The sequence below is a fragment of the Schistosoma mansoni genome, chromosome 6, assembly GCF_000237925.1.
Source record: "Schistosoma mansoni strain Puerto Rico chromosome 6, complete genome".
Classification (NCBI taxonomy): Eukaryota; Metazoa; Platyhelminthes; class Trematoda; order Strigeidida; family Schistosomatidae; genus Schistosoma; species Schistosoma mansoni.
The window spans coordinates 11,639,955-11,656,575 of NC_031500.1; the positions used below are offsets into that span (position 1 = coordinate 11,639,955).

Consider the following 16,621-nt stretch of genomic DNA (forward strand, 5'->3'; position numbering starts at 1 on the left):
ACATCTTTCATGGTCGCAGTTCAGATTTCAAACCTTACTATATAATCCTCAAAAGTATCAAAATTTGGATGTATGTCCAATTGTTCTGTTACAGGCCCCATTGTGACGCCAATAAGATAAGTTGAAGTGTTTGAATTATTATGTGAACTAGGGATTCCCGAAATTACTCGATTTAAGCCAGGTAGAACTGTATGAACACAAACGAATCCATTGTTTTCGTCGAATACAGCAGATTTGTCAAGTAGTTTACCCATAGAAAAAACTGAGTGTAGCATAGATGCAGAAATTAGGTAGAAGCTGTATAGTTTTTTACCTGATGAGTTAGTTAGATTTCTGATATTTGTTTAAACAAACCACGATGCTCTGGTTGTCAAAGACTCACTTTTGAATTAAGCATTTTCATACACATAATTATGTCAAGCACGATAGGTCCAAATGCTCGACTTCACAGAGTATCAGAAATTAAAGAATGGTAATTTATATCACACTTGATGTTAAGATAAATTGTTTTACACTTTGTGTTTCTGTTCTTGTCAGTTTTTATTCAAAGGAGTAAAAAACTTCAAAATAATATCATTTTGAGTATGTATACCATACCAAAGTGATTTTATAAGTTGCATTAAAGCATTTGTATCTAAGCCAGGATTTCAATAAAGAAGTGGTTCTGTCGGTTTCATACAAAATAGGTTAACTAGTCATCACTCAACTAGCCACTTAGCACGTTGCATAGTTATTACATTTAAATATGTAATTTGTTGAAACTTCTGTTAAACGCTAAGGACTTCAACCATAAAAAACGTGAGTGCCTAGTTAGTATATGTAACGACTACTACGAAGCATTAAGTCACGTCATTTATTCATCCGCTGACGATGGTGAATTAGTAAAATAATTTTCCAGACAAAATATCAGATTTCTGTTTGTTTAATATGCAAAGGAAATCTCTGTTGCTTCAACGACGTTCTTCTCGCTCTTTGTTTCTTCATGGATTAGTCGAACAAACATTTCAGGGATGTCAGAATTACAGATTTAAGTTAATAATGTTTGTTTTCCACAAAAACTGAATCTCTTGATAGTTCTCGTGAACCGGTTCAAGTGGCGACTAAAAGTCTTTAAGGATCGTGCAACCGAATACTTTGAAGTAATTTTATTGAACCTATAGCAAAAATTATGCTGTTCATGTTTTAGTATGATAATTAGAAGTATTCGAAATAATGTACTAATTAATTAATGTCCTGACGGAATTTTCTGCCTGAGTACTGGAACAAGAGTGACTAGGAGCAGTGAACAAATGTCTGCACCCTAAAACACTCAGCTAGTTAGTGATTGTGTCTGAAGAAAAATGAGAGCCATTATCAATTACTAATACCATAGAATCCCACTTTCGACTATAAACAATCATTTATGCTCGGATTGTGAAGTAAGAATTCGATGAAGTTGTGAAAAATGTTTCAGATTACTTGGAAAAGAATCAATGACAATAAGTCCATAGTATCAGCCAAGAAATAAAACATAATAGTCTGCCAGACCTCAGGTGATGCTGGCAATGGAGTCCACTTCGGAGGATGATTTTTCGACTTAGGAAATCTTCAAAAACTGTTTGTTGTACGACATATATCTTCATTTAAAGCTAGCACACTGCATATGACCAATTAGTGGTTTCCTGAGAGATTCATATGACAGCAAAATTAGTTTCCCTGGAAAAGCAAGATTCTTCTGTAGGTTATAAGCCTCTTTGCCGATGAATGTCAGTTTCGAATTTGTCATATTTAATATCTTTTCTTGTCATGAACCAGACTTTGAACATCTCGATGTAGTTCTCAAATTCATCCACACGTTAATTAATATTCAACTGTTGAGAATTCGACTCCATCGTGATGCCAGTGTAATAATTAGAAGTGCTCAGATCAATGTGTTGATTAAGAATTTCCCAAATATTGCAACTTAAGCCAAGTAGAACTAGATGAGCACAAATGAGCGTATTATATTTAGAATTCGTAACATACGGATATTAAAGTACAAAGAAATCATTAGGTCGTACAAATGTCACAGTTAGTAACTGTAGTCATGATAGAGAAATGCAGGGCTAAATGTTGTATTTATTGTTCACCAAATACTAGCGTTTTTACTATTTAATCGCTTGATGTAAATCTCCATAATGTTTGGTTTTTTCTTAATGTTTGTACCTGAAGACCTTAGTTTGAACTTAAATAAACCATTGCCGTTGTTTGCATTTAAGCTAATAAACCGTAATATAGTGTAAAAGAAGAATTTACTAAGGTTTCACCAACAGGTTACCATAAGATTGACATATATTTCTTCACTGTGTACTTCTTATGTTTCTTAAGTTTAAAAACATAGCTTAATGTATTTCTTGAGTGAAAAATCATATTTCACATTCAAGTCAGCAATAAGGCCATGTTAATATGTCGGTAAGTATATCGTATTCGTTACTTTAAGTCTGTCAAGAAACTTGTATCAAAGCTAAGAATAGGCCTAAATTATCTGAATTTTATGTCGTAGAAGTTTGTGAGCTCCATATACCTGCTGCTATGTTAGTTGGGTTGATTTTTGTGTACCTTTCTAAAATGTATTCTCTCTAATAAGACTGACTGTAATATATTTTTGGATTTAGTTCTTTAGCGATTATATCTTGTTCTTTCCTCTTCTTGTCACTGGTACATCTTAAAACAGATTTTTAGTGCATGTTGTCTTGGTTAGTTAAAAGTAGACGGTGGATATCAGTGCCTTGTTAGGTTTTTGACTGAACTTTACTAACTAGGGGGTTGTTATAGATCCAGTATGAGATTCATTTACTCCTTTAACACTTTTCTTCCAAAATCATAAGTAATCAATTTTTACAAGTGACTGTCTTTTTGGACATCGTTTTGCCTAAAATATTTTCTTCAATAAACCAGGTCAATTAATTACTAATATATATGGTTATTTCATTCGTGTTTCCCTTGCTATATTCTTATGCTAATTTCCGAATTTATCGAGTAAATTTTTGAAAACTCTGTGTTTATTCTGTCTCTGCTCTTTTATTTCTTTGAACTTATCAGAATGGTTACTGTTCTTCAGTTGCAGTGAGTGAGGCTAATAGTTTGTAGGTCTCATAATAACCTCTTTTGTAGATTATTTAATCTCCAAACCGTTAATTTAAAGACTATTAATATTAATATTTTATACTTGATTGTAAACCCGTATTATGAGTCCCTAAGAAATTAAAATTCACTTCAGCCATAAGCTATCCAAGGATGAAGGTGATCATAAGTGGATTATTTCATCATCTGTCTATCGCTACAGGTACATGATAAATAAGACTGAAATACATAAGTTCTTACAAAGCTTTTAGGTTTTATAAAATTTTATGTATTCGGTTTTAGACTGAAAGTAACTGCAGTCCTGTCTATCAGAATACAAACTCTGTCCCAACGTGATTAGTTGTTTGGCTTATCATTTTTTCAGAACTCAAGGTATACCAAATGTTTGACTATTGCTAAAATATGACAAATAGAAGATTAGTATTAGGCTCAGGACCTGCATTTTTATTGAGATGTTAAATATGACATTAATTCACATCATATTATATTGTCTCAAAAACAGTGAGGACTTCAGTCATGGGGGAAGATTATATGTCTCATTGGTCAAGCTGACAGGACAGTCTACCATTTGCTATTGAACCAACAAGAAAATATAATCTCTCAATTATTGGGGCACATCCATGAATGCTACCAACTGATATACTTACAGTAGTTAACATACATTTTCAGTTCGTTAAGTTTTTTTCAGTAATTCATCTCATGTTTGAAGTTTCACATTCATAAGCCATAGACTTTTTGTCACACTATCTTTAGAAACTCTCAAGTCTGGGTCTCCTAATAAACAAAACCACATTTACCGTGATATTTACATGTCATGGTCTCTTTGTTGGATACGAGGATTTTTACCATAGTCTTTTTTCCTCTTTTCTTATTTGCTCGGATTATCGTTGTGTGTTAAGCATCAACTTGTCAAACCACGATGGATTTAGTGTCGTCCTAGAAGTACCTCTTATCGTTCTTATTTTCGACTGAAAACGTTAACAAATCACAGCGGTGTGAAGTGTGTATAAACGTCAGTTCTCAGTTTCCATTTTGGTATCCACTATATCTCAATAAAATAAATGACTAGTTGTGTCGGTTGATGCAAATTAATTTCTCTTGAATCGGCAGTAACTTAAATTGACGACATGAAAAATTGAAGTGAATATAAATACAGAAACTTTCATAGGTTCCTGTTTTCATGAGCTGACATTATTCATTGTCCACTTCCTGAATTATTACTATGATCACAGACAATTGTGGTAATAAACTGAGGTTGTCTGTGGTTTGCTAGCGATCGAAGACCACATGAAGAACTTTCTTCTTGTAGTATCTGTAAAGAGTTTCTACAAATGCTACGGTTCTGATTCGAGTTTATTTCGCACAATCCATCCAAGCGTACACTTGTCTACTTCCACAATGAACAGACACTTCAAAAAAGAGGAACCAATGTTTAGAACAATAGCAATCGGGTACTCCTAATTATTTTGAAGACGACAGAAATTGACATTTTGTGTTACAAGTGAAAATAATTTACAAGAGGTATTATTTTTACAAGTTAAGCATTTGTACTTGTATTGTCGTGGGGTCCGCTAACCAATTTTACGTGTCCAGTTACCAATTAGAATCCTGACTCTAATTTGAACTGCTATTTATTCTATGGCTTGGTTCTTCTCCTACACACCCAACCAGTACGATCGACCTTGAACCGGCGGCTAGTTCACTACTTTCTAGCTCATCTCTACGCCCAGATTCAAGTTCAGAAGTAGCGACCACCCTCTACGATATTTTGGTTTCAAACAGATGCGGTTTATATACAGATAGACTGAACCACATCACATCACGACATGAAAAATGATAATTACACATGAACATGGAAAAAGCGGCTAAGAATCGTGGAGACTTCAGTAACAAACTGGGAACAAGTTAGAGATAGTAAAACATATGATAATATATGGTGGGTTTACCGGGAGCTTATGATTAATGAAATACATATACATGGTGATTTAGTTATTCGGAAATTGTACAATAAAATTACAATAAATGACAATTCAGAAAACTAGTTTCAACTTTTACTATATTCGTTCCATTATAACAGTACTTTCAATAGTTTACACTAGATTAGTTCGTTTGGTTTAATGTATTCTATATTTGGCATCAGAAAGATACACTGAGGTTAGTTATATGAAGTTAAAACTACTTGTTTCTTTTTCTATCAGAAATAGGCTAATGTTTCAGAATTCTATGAAACAAATTTAAATATCTCCAGAGAGTAACAGTTAGTATGGAGTGAATGGAATTTTAGAATTCTCGCTCATACACAGTATTATCACTTCTCTTACTTCAGTTTTTACGATGAATTATATTGTTCTGCTTTTACTTCAAAGACAGAAATAGTGTATTATGATATTACATTTCAACATAGTTTTTTACTGGACAGAAGTCAGTCATAAGCAATGTAGAATTTGACATGTATACGTATCAGTTAATGTTGTCAGCATAGCTGTCTAGTGTTGGCTAGTTTTCAATGGATCGTCGGTTGATTTTGATCCTAAATGAAAATAAATTCCTAATAAATGTTAATTAAAAAGAATTATATGCCGTTTACTGTTTGTTTTAAGGAGTATCAATTTTAAGAATTGTTATATTGAACATATTTAGAGTTTTCTTAGTTGAAATCATGAGTCAATTGAAGCTAGACCACCATGGAAAACCTGGAAGCACTGTTTGACGGCCGTTTCGTTCTATTGTGGAACTCATCAGCAGTGAGCATCCACGATCCCGCACTCGCGAGATTCGGACCCAGGACCTACCAGCTTCGAGCCGGAGCACTTAATCGAAGTGAGCAACCGTTCACCAATTGTCTTTAGTGAGTTGATATCTCTACAACAGACTTGGTTGAACTCCACTGGTCACTGCTTCCCACTAGAACTCAAGGAAACATTCCTTACAGTCAGTCACTAGTAAGCATATGATTGTTAAAAATGATATGTTATTATACGATGTGGTTGGCTAATCACTAATCTCAATGAATTCTTAAAGTAACCTACCCGAAGGCAACATAACTACCATGAAAATGGGCATTTTCTCCCATTAAATTGAATGAAACACACATACATAGAAAATATGATTCCTGAGAATAAACATGATTACAGGTTATTTAGTGTTTACGAAGTTGGAGGATATGAATTTTGTAATTAACGTGGCTAGTAAACTTTGATAAGTTAAAAATTGACTGGTCACTCAGTAGTGACCATTATCATACTTGTCTAGTCTTAAACGCTTGTCAAATTCTGTCAGACAAGTTACACTGCAACCGCTGGTTTAGTTGAAACATATCAGCACTAAATTACATAGGTTGTTTAACAATTGCTGTAAACATATCACCTGTAAAGGAGGTCAGTTCCAGCTTAAATAGTTAAATGACAACGTCTCAGACAATGAAACTGGATAATGAAGGTTCGAATCCCTATGAAAAACATCATTTCTCACAGGATTACAAGCAAATCTAGATGGTAAATGTCAATTATTACGAAATCTAGGTCAAGGAGGGTATCATATGAACTACGTTTTATCATCTAACAAATTTTATCAAATAAATAATTATAAACATTAATACTAGTGTGGTGTTGCCTACTTATATCCATATAAGTAGTGTATGGTGCTGGTCAGACATAGAATGTATTTTGACAGAAGATCGATAAGGAAAGAACAGGAATAAAACGCAATCGGTATAAAAATGCATGAACAATGAAATCAGAGAAGACGGACTGATATTTGCTGAGGGAACAGTTAAGATTGAGACAATTGATGGTTATTTTGCAAATTAACTGTTGACTGTATGGTTATCAGAATTTAGTGAGATAGTCTGTAGTTTGTACCTAAATACATTCGATTGTCCCCAGTCGTTTTCTTATTCACTACACTAGTATCCTTGTTTTTAACTATCTAATCAATGTTATTCTGATTAAAGTGTAGGGTAATCATTTTCATTATTGATTACTGCCAAAAATATATTCTGTCTCTCATATCAGTCACCATGGTGATCCTGGTAAATATTATAAATAATTTGTAAGTAAATAACTGTTGAAATAACTTCATTTCCAAACTTCATCATTAATATATATATATATATTTTCAAAATGAAAACACCTATTTTTTGCACATGGGAAGAATGAAAGAGTATTGTTGTTACTAAGTAATAACATGCAAATTAAAATTGAGATTAGGTCAGATAATTCATAGATAAATTCAAAGCAAAATGGATCTAATGCAAATTTGTTTATGTAATCTAATATTATAGTTTAAGATGAAAAATCTTTAATTTTCCTATCTTACACAACGGTCATATGTATCTTTACTTAGTATTGTTTGTTTGAATCTTCCCATTGATGCTTTTAGGACTGCAACTGGTCAGTCTCTAATTGGCATATGTGCATACTGTGCGTATTGCCTCGATATAGCCTAAATTCACAAGCATGGTAAGCAAAGATGGATAGTGGCTAGCAGTGGAATCCAGGACGCGCGATGGCGTTTGAAGCGAATGGTACTGGGTTCGAATCCCAGAGTGAACATCAACTTTGAGATGCAGGTACATCCAGCTGACGAGTCCCAAATAGGACGAAACGCGCATCCTGGATTCCACTACTAGTCACTATCCATCATTGTTGGTCCTGTGTATCGTTTCTTTTCAAAATGAAATATTTTATTTATCAGTATAGAATTGTGGAGATTATTGAGTTTAGATTGATATCATGAATGGATTGATGCAGGATTGTTGATGCACACTGTTGAGGAGTCCCATACCAGGACGAAACAGCTGTCTAATGCTTCCATGTTTTCAATGGTGGTCTAACATCGATCGATTTATAATATCAGTTTAAAATATTTGATTTGTCATTGGCTACTTGTCTGTCTACTATACTGAAGCAACAATTACCTCAGATTTGTTAGTTTGAGTTCATTATTACATTTTGGTAATCCTCAGGTAGCAATTACCAGTATAATAGTAGTCATAATAATGATGTGTTAACTAGTAGTAGCTGTAGTACTATAAGTAGAAATGTTATTAAACTGGATCCACCCGCATCTATATAAACATTTTCGTTATAATTCGAACCTGGTCAGGATTGTTTAAATCAATTAATCATTATTTATTCAAACGTTGAGTTATGCAAGTCACCATTTTATGTAGAGTATACAGTTTTATGGAAGTTATTAGGTTTTATTTCTACAAACAGATTAATGATTGGTAATCATCGGAGTGATTGCTATGGTCTATTATGAATCATGAAATGTATTGTGTTGAACGTTCGTCCAAGCCTGGTCTGAGTACACATACTTATCTTATTTGAACCCAATCAGATATAAAAATGAGAAAACCAACAGTGTGTAGGAAGTTTTTATCGGTTAACGTGAATCTAAATATATACAGTATCTCACTCGTTAATACAAATATTTATTCCTCAGGAAATTAGGCCAAATTTTTAATTAATAGCGTTTGTCTGTTTCTTTTGGATAATCAACCAAGACCACAGTCGATAGCATACATTTATCAGTTGGTCATGCAGTTGATATCTCTGATGGTCCCAGCCTTTCAGGACTCATTTGGGTTTAGAAGCAAAAACATCTGTTAAATCGTAATATATGAATATGAAACAGGTATAGGTTTGAATAGAGTTAAGGGTATTACTTAGCAACCATTCCTTCTATTTATGCAATCTTGGTAACAGTTGAGATTTTTCGTTATCCTTTGGAAATTTATCTTTGTAACCAAACACAATTACAGTAAGCAGCAAGAAATCTTCCTTACATGATTATTTTACTGCTTTAAATCTTTCAGATTTTTCTTATCACTAGGTCTTCAGTACCTGGCGGAAATAATAAATCGACTGATGAATCAATCAGTTGAGATATCCATTACACACGTCCATTCATCGTCTTCACTAACATACTATTCTATTTTGTATTACAGTAATTTGACTAAACGTCTACGATTAGTGAAGTTAAAATCTGTTCATCAGAAAGCCTTGAATGTTTCCTAAATTAAGTACACGATATAATTACAATCGCGTTTTGATGATGTCAAATATGATAGATTAAGTTAAATCGTTATAGATCTTAAAGATTCATTTTTTAAAAATCTTACCCTGAATGTTTATAGTTTTTTTTTTTGTTTTGAACCTTTTATTCACCTATTTCATCCATTCGTTCGTTCATTCCTTTTGAGCTACACATTTGCTTTGTATAGTTTTCTAACAACTAATACTATAATTATCATTGTTTTAACTTCTTAATTATTTCAATTTTTATAGTTGAATTCATTAGTTGATTTAAGTAAAACCACCACTGAAAACCTGAAAGCATTGAAATGCCGTTTAATCCTAGTAAGGAACTCCTAAACAGTGTGCATCCACGATCCCATACACGGGACTGGAACCCAGGACCTTCGGTCTAGTGTGTGAACGTTCGACCTCCAAAACACATTGACCTGGTATCCATTGGTGTTGACGTCTAACTTCAATCAATTTATGATATTAGACAACCATTCATGCATTGATTGAAGTGGATAACTGTCTCTACTATTCACAGCTTTTCACTAGAACTCCAAGAAATAAATCTTGAAGCTAGTCACCACTAGTGAGCACATGATTATTATTCAAACAGGAATTTGTGAAGATGGTAGTAATTTTAATAATCGAATTCATAATTCAATCTAAGCTAAACCATCATTGGAAATTCTATTAATGATTCTACTTATCAAGTTAATGTTAATGATTATTTACAATGAAATTTATATTGTTTAAGACCACTTACTGATTGAAAGACTAACAATATTTGAACAAAGAATATTCTTTTCGATAAATTTTCCTCGGGTTCTACAATTATATATCCACAAATACAAATACAAATATATATCCAAAATGGCCAGATTAAAAGCAAAGTATATCGTTTAAAGCATGTAAATTTAGGATTGTCAAACCAAATAGCATAAAACTGTTAATGTTGATATGACTCGTATAGAATGTTAACACTTGAATCCGTTTATATGTTAAGTGAAAATATTTAAGATCTGTGATCAGAATCAATATGGATCAGATAGGATGAAAGAGATATGATAGTGCAATTACAATTCGATCAAGTGGAAGATTAAATTGTATGAAAAATTAGTAAGACGTAATAAAGAGGGATCAATGTGAAGTGAATGATTGACTGTATTACTAAGGATTTATAATTTTCTATTATTATTGTTATTCAGAATTAGAACTAATTCATTTCTTCTATCATATGTACATCTTAAGTGAATCATTTTGGTATATACTTAAATTGATAAATGTCAAATAGGACAGAATGCATATTCTTGGATTCTACTATTATCAATAATGATTTTCTGGAAGCACTGGACTGCCTTTTCGTCCTCCACAAAACCCCTTTTCTGATAATGATCATATGCTCACTAGTGACTGACTTCAAGAGATATTTCCTGGAGTTCTAGTGAGAAGCAGTAATCAATAGAGTTCGACCAGGTCTGTTGTAAGATATCAACTCAGTGAAGACATTGGTGAATAATTGCCCAATTTCGTGGATTGGTTGAAGTTAGACATTAACATCATCAGATGCCGGCTCAGTGGTCTAGTGGTTAAGCGATCACGCATGAGACTGATAGGTCCAGGGTTGGAGTCTTGTGAGGCAGGATCGTGGATGTGCACTGCCAAGGAGGAGTCCCACAATAAGACGAAATGGCCGTTCAGTGCTTCCAGGTTTTCGATGGTGGTTTAGCTTCAATTGACTAATGATTTCAACTATATGAAATTACTAAAATCTCCACAAAACCCCCTTCTGATAAAGATATTTTTTTACTCATGATTTTTATTTATTTCAGTGAAAATCAATCAAAATTTGTTAATCAACGTGTTCATGAAATTGAAACATTTTTTGGTAATTTATGCTCTGAACTTGTTAGTTATACAAGACGTACATCTAAATTAAGAAATAATGGTAAGTGTAAAAATATATCTTTCTCTTTCTTACACACACATACACACACACACACACACTTTCTCTTTTTATTATTCTCCCCCCCTCTCAATATCTTATTATCATAATTACTATTAATCATTTTATTTATTTCTTTTTATTCCTTATTATAATAGGTGATGAAATTGCACGTATTCTATTAGATTATTCAAATAAAGAACAAATTAATCGTACTACATCAGATGCTTTAAGAAAAGTATCCGAATATTTTGTTACCCTTGAAGATTATCGTAATACTGAAGTAAAAAAGAAAAAAAATTTTTTTATTTTTTTTATCTTTTAATTTCATTATTTTATTAGATTGATCGAATTGTTGGTAAAGTTGTTAATCCATTAGCTGCTTATGGTGAAGAAATTAAACATATCAAAGTAGGTATTGTGTATTATTTTTTAAAAAAATATTTTTCTCTTTTCTCTTTTTCTTTTCTTTTTTTTCTTTATTTTTTTTCTTAAATATTTAATTAAATAAGAATAGTTTAAAAGCTGAAAGTGCAGCACGTAGAAGAGAAATAATAAATATGCGTAAATTGGAAAGATCTAATACAATACAATCATCTAGAGAGGTAAATAATTATAAATTTTTATAGAAATTTTGATTATTTTGTTGTTGTTGTCATGATGATAATTGTAAGGATTTCCATTCTCTTTATATGTTCCTTAATTGATTCAGTAGATATAGTTTATTAATAGAGATGAACTTCATGGCTGTTAGATCTCTGACCTCCACATTATCCAAGATATTTATTGGCCAAAGGTAAACAACCTTGAATGATGAGTGTAAATATCTTTACTTTTTTTGACCAATTAGCGAGTTTCTCTCTATCCTGGTGATCAGCCAGAAGTCAAAATATATCAAGCAGATAAGACTTATTCTTTTTTCACAGGTTATATTATAGCCGAAACATGGACTTACTATATACGTTGATTAACAGATAATATCACACCTTAAATAGGAAATTATAGTTTGTTCACAAGCAAGCTAAAATTGATAGAGAACTAAGGTAGAGGTGAATAATTAATTATTAATAATCTAAAGAAGGTTAATATATAACATTAATTTATGGACCAAATGGAAGTTTTCAGTATTAAGACTATAGGAACATAATAATTCAATTGACTCATGATTTCAAATATAAAATTACTGAAATCTCCGCAAAACTCCTTCTGATCATAATCACATGCTCACTAGTGACTGACTTCAAGAAATATTTCCTGGAGTTCTAGTGAGAAGCAGTGACCAGTGGAGTCCAACCAAGTCTGTTGTGAGATATCAACTCACTGAAGATAGTGGTGAACAGTTTTTCACTTTCATGGATTAGTTGAAGTTAGACATTGACACTGTTGGATGCCGGCCGGCTCAGTGGTCTAGTAGGTAAGCGCTCGCGCGCGAGACTAATAGGTCCTCAGTTTGAATCTCGTGAGGCGGGATCGTGGATGCGCACTGTTGGGGAGTCCCACAATAGGACGAAACGGCCGTCCAGTGGTTTCAGGTATTTCGCCCAACAGCTTGGAAAGTAAATGATTGTGCTTATACTTTACAATTGGTATTCTTCAGTGTTGACTGGTGATAATCATATTAATTTACTTTTAAGATTATGGAATTCAGTCATCGTAATTACTTCGTTTGTTTAGTTAAATTAATTTGTATTAATGAAAGGAATTTAAAAATAAAGTGAGGAATAGATGGAATGTGGCTAACAGTGGAATCAAGGACGCATGTTTCGTCTTAATCCTGACTCGTCAGTCGGATGTGCCGGCATATCAGTACCTTTCGCTTTAGACGCCAGAGCATTATCTACTTAGATATTGGGTCCGGATAGCCATTCACTTGTGAATATCAATTCTGGGATGTAGGTACATCTAGATGATAATTCCCGAATAGGACGAAACATGTCCTGAATTCTCATACTAACCACCAAACAAATCGCGCTTGAAGGAGAAGCTCCGGAAGAGGTGAAAAGCTTTAAATACCTGGATAATATCAAAGATAAAGAAGAATGATATGATTCAGATATGTAGGCAAAGATTGGCATAGCAAGGACAAAATTCCTACTATCGAAGAACATATAGAACTCACAATAACTGTCAGCCAACATCAAAACCAGAATTTTCAATAAGAAAGTCAAGACAGTTCTACTGTACGGAGCCGAAACTTGAAGAACCACTACAATCATCATCATATAAGTATTGTTACTTATAAACAATTTTCTATGCAAGATACCCAATATTCGTTGGCTGAATACCATCAGAAACAACGCAATGTGAGAGGATAGGAACCAGCTTCCAGCTCAAGCGGAAATTGAGAAAGGATTCTGAAGGTGGATAGGACATACATTGCAAACATCACCAAATTGAATCACGAAGCAAGCCCTGACTTGGAATTCTGAAGGGAAAAAGAAAAGTGGAGGCCTGAAGAACATATGTACCCTGGAATCGGGGGTAGACATCAAAAGAATGAGTAGCCACGGAAAGCAACTGGGACGGATTTCCCAGATAGAGTTAGTTGGAGATTGCTGGTTGGCTGCCTATGCTCTTCCACGAGGGGTAACAGGCGTAAATAAGTATGTAAATGAAAGGATTAGACAAACATGACGTTTGTTACAACCAGGTGTGTAATGGATTACACAACATAATTACTGTTTCAATCTCCTAAACATTTTAACGAATCACTATTGTTATCGCTAGCAATAACAGTGTCAACATTGTTTCCAATGTTTGTTTTATTTAACGAGTCATGAACCAATAGAATTATCTAAGAAAACAAATAATATCAAATCAGAGTTATAATAATCTAGTGAATATAGTATAGGTTAATTAACTGTTTGTTCTTATTGCTGAAGCCTGAATCAGGTGAGATGGTTGATAGATAAAATTAAACTAAATGATTGACAACTGATTGTTGAAAGTACAATAAATCATAATTTGTCATCTTACTGCTAGTTGATATGAAAATTTTAACAGAATTTTTAATATCCTAAGTAGATCTGGGCAGTGACTAATATTGGAATTTAGGACAAGTACTACAAGTACTTATGACTTGTTAGCTGGACATACCTAGATTCGAGTTGATTTTCCTACTGAGACTTGAACATATTACCTTCGACTACAGTTTAATTGATTGAAATCATGCGGTTTGAACATTGTTTTGAATAGACATCCGTCACTAGTATCACAACAGCGCGAGACAGCAGTTAAAGATCAATAGTTTTTAGTATATGGGCTAAGACTTCTTGTTCGTTTGTAAGGGTTATTTGAATTTTTCCGTTGTTGACCTTATGAGCTACTATTGGTTATTTTTTTGGAATATGTACACCTTGTACGTTTGCCTTGATATTGCCACTAAGTCACACACATTTTGAGGATAGTTAGATAGAGGGTAGCAGTTGAATCCATTGCAGATATCTCGCTCTATTCAGGACTCGTCAAATGACAATTCCAGTAAACCAGCGTTGATGTGCCACAGAGGAACTCGAACCCAGTACCTTTAGATTCAACTGATTTACTGAGTCTAGATACCCGTTAAAGAATTTAACGGGTATACCGTTTATATCATACAAACAAATATTAATGGAAATTGAATCCCATATATTAACCAGGCGATAATTCAAATCTTTACCAACAATGATGATTTAAATCTTTCGTAACTTCAAAAATTTTTGTGACATCGTAGTATATTAATCCTATATGTTTATCAATGATTTGGAAATACTTTATGGAATGTCTATAAGTTCTTTTTCTGAATGGTGTTCTTAATTATCAAATGAAAAAAACACAATAACACTCATTTCCCATGGATTTACGTAATTACTTTGTCTATGCTCGAGACTGATAGGTCCTAGGTTCGAATCTTGTGAGCCGAGGTCGTGGATGCGCACTGCCAAGGAGGAGTCCCACAATAGGACTAAACGGCCATCAAACAGTGCTTCCAGGTTTTCCATGGTGGTCTAGCTTCAATTGACTCATGATTTCAACTATGAAAATACTAAATCTCCACAAAACCCCTTCTGATAATAATTCAATGTGTTTATTCAATATATTTTACCGTTTCAAGTCAGGTAATATACAATTAATTGCAAAAGTATGTTACTTTACCCACTAAACTCCCTCCCCCCCCAAAAAAAAGAAATACAAAGTACAATTTATTTTATTACAATCAAGAGCACGAAATAGGACATTAGTGACAATAGAAGTAGTTATTGCTAAAAATAAAGATTTATGAACTAACTTGGTGATTTTAAAACTTATAAAGTTTATTATGATTCTAATTACTACTTTAACTGGCAGATTTAAACTTGTTGACAATTAGTCATATATGAGGTCAGTTTTCATCTAGTATAGCTTAGTGGCTATACCTTAAACTATGAAATTGAATTGGGGTAATTCGAATCACTAAGTGAACATCAAACCCCTTAAGATTGTAAGTGTACATTGTTAATTAGTCATAACTCACCCAGGAACTTCAGTCAAATAGGGTTATCCTGTCAACTAACTTCAATACCTGACTTTGAAAGATTAATCAATACTGTACTCCAATGCAATTCTACTTATATGTAGCTGTTATCGATTAATTTTTTCATCCTAAAATTACTCACTCTAAAAACTCATATGGTTAGTTCAATTTAGTAACCGTGTGAACAATATGTGGATTCTTATATTTTATGATTATACTATTATGATACTTTGATTTATAGACGAATATTTGGGATTATTACTTGTGAATGAATAAAAAAATGTAATTACAATTGATTGATCACTGGGTGGTGATCAATATCATGTGCGTCAAGTCCTTCTTAGTGCAGATCGAATGCAAGTTGCAATGTGGCCATTAGTCTAGGTAGTTTGACACCGCGTGCACTATGTTGAGATAAGATGGTGGTTGAAGGTGGTGTAGATTAGAATTGTCTGATATTTGCAGTTTATTTTCATAATACCTTTAGTAAAATGCTAGTTGACTTTATCAGTACAAATCAACTTAATTATTTGTTATGTGGCTGGAGTTAACCACGAGAAACCTCTAGATCAATAATAGATTTCTGTATGCACAACTTTCCTTCTTCATCCTGACTTTTGACCGGTAGTACTCTTAGAGGGGCTTCAGGTAAATTTTTGGTTAGCAATATGTATGTACAATTTTCGATGAACAAATTCTTAATGTGAGATTCAAATCTACATCACTCAAATTTACAGTCTAGGAAGCTATCGTTAAGCTATTCAGGCTAATCTTTGGATAAATGGTTAGCTGTATAAGTTATCACGTTTCACAAACATATACCGTTGCATACTTATTATTTACATCATTGAAAGATATATTGTATTTCACTAAAAAGATGATATTTTGTCTAAGAGATTATTATCAGAAGGGGTTTTGTGGAGATTTAGTATTTTCATAGTTGAAAGCGTGAGTCAATTGAAGCTAGACCACCAGGGAAAATCTGGGAGCACCAGACGGCTGTTTAGTCCTATTGTGGGACTCCTCCTTGGCAGTGCGCATCCACGACCTCGC

General features: G+C 33.3%; 1 protein-coding gene across 1 annotated transcript in view; it reads left to right on the forward strand.

Annotated features, from left to right (window-relative positions):
- Smp_141470 (putative cytochrome C oxidase assembly protein cox11) overlaps nt 1-16,621 on the forward strand; it is a gene marked incomplete at both ends in the record, with an annotated part of 31,619 nt that overhangs the window by 14,538 nt on the left and 460 nt on the right. Inside the window, 4 exons of the mRNA XM_018798255.1 lie at nt 2,459-2,552; nt 10,964-11,079; nt 11,235-11,359; nt 11,419-11,487. Coding sequence (XP_018653215.1) covers nt 2,459-2,552; nt 10,964-11,079; nt 11,235-11,359; nt 11,419-11,487 — 404 coding nt within the window. The remainder of the gene's footprint in view (nt 1-2,458; nt 2,553-10,963; nt 11,080-11,234; nt 11,360-11,418; nt 11,488-16,621) is intronic.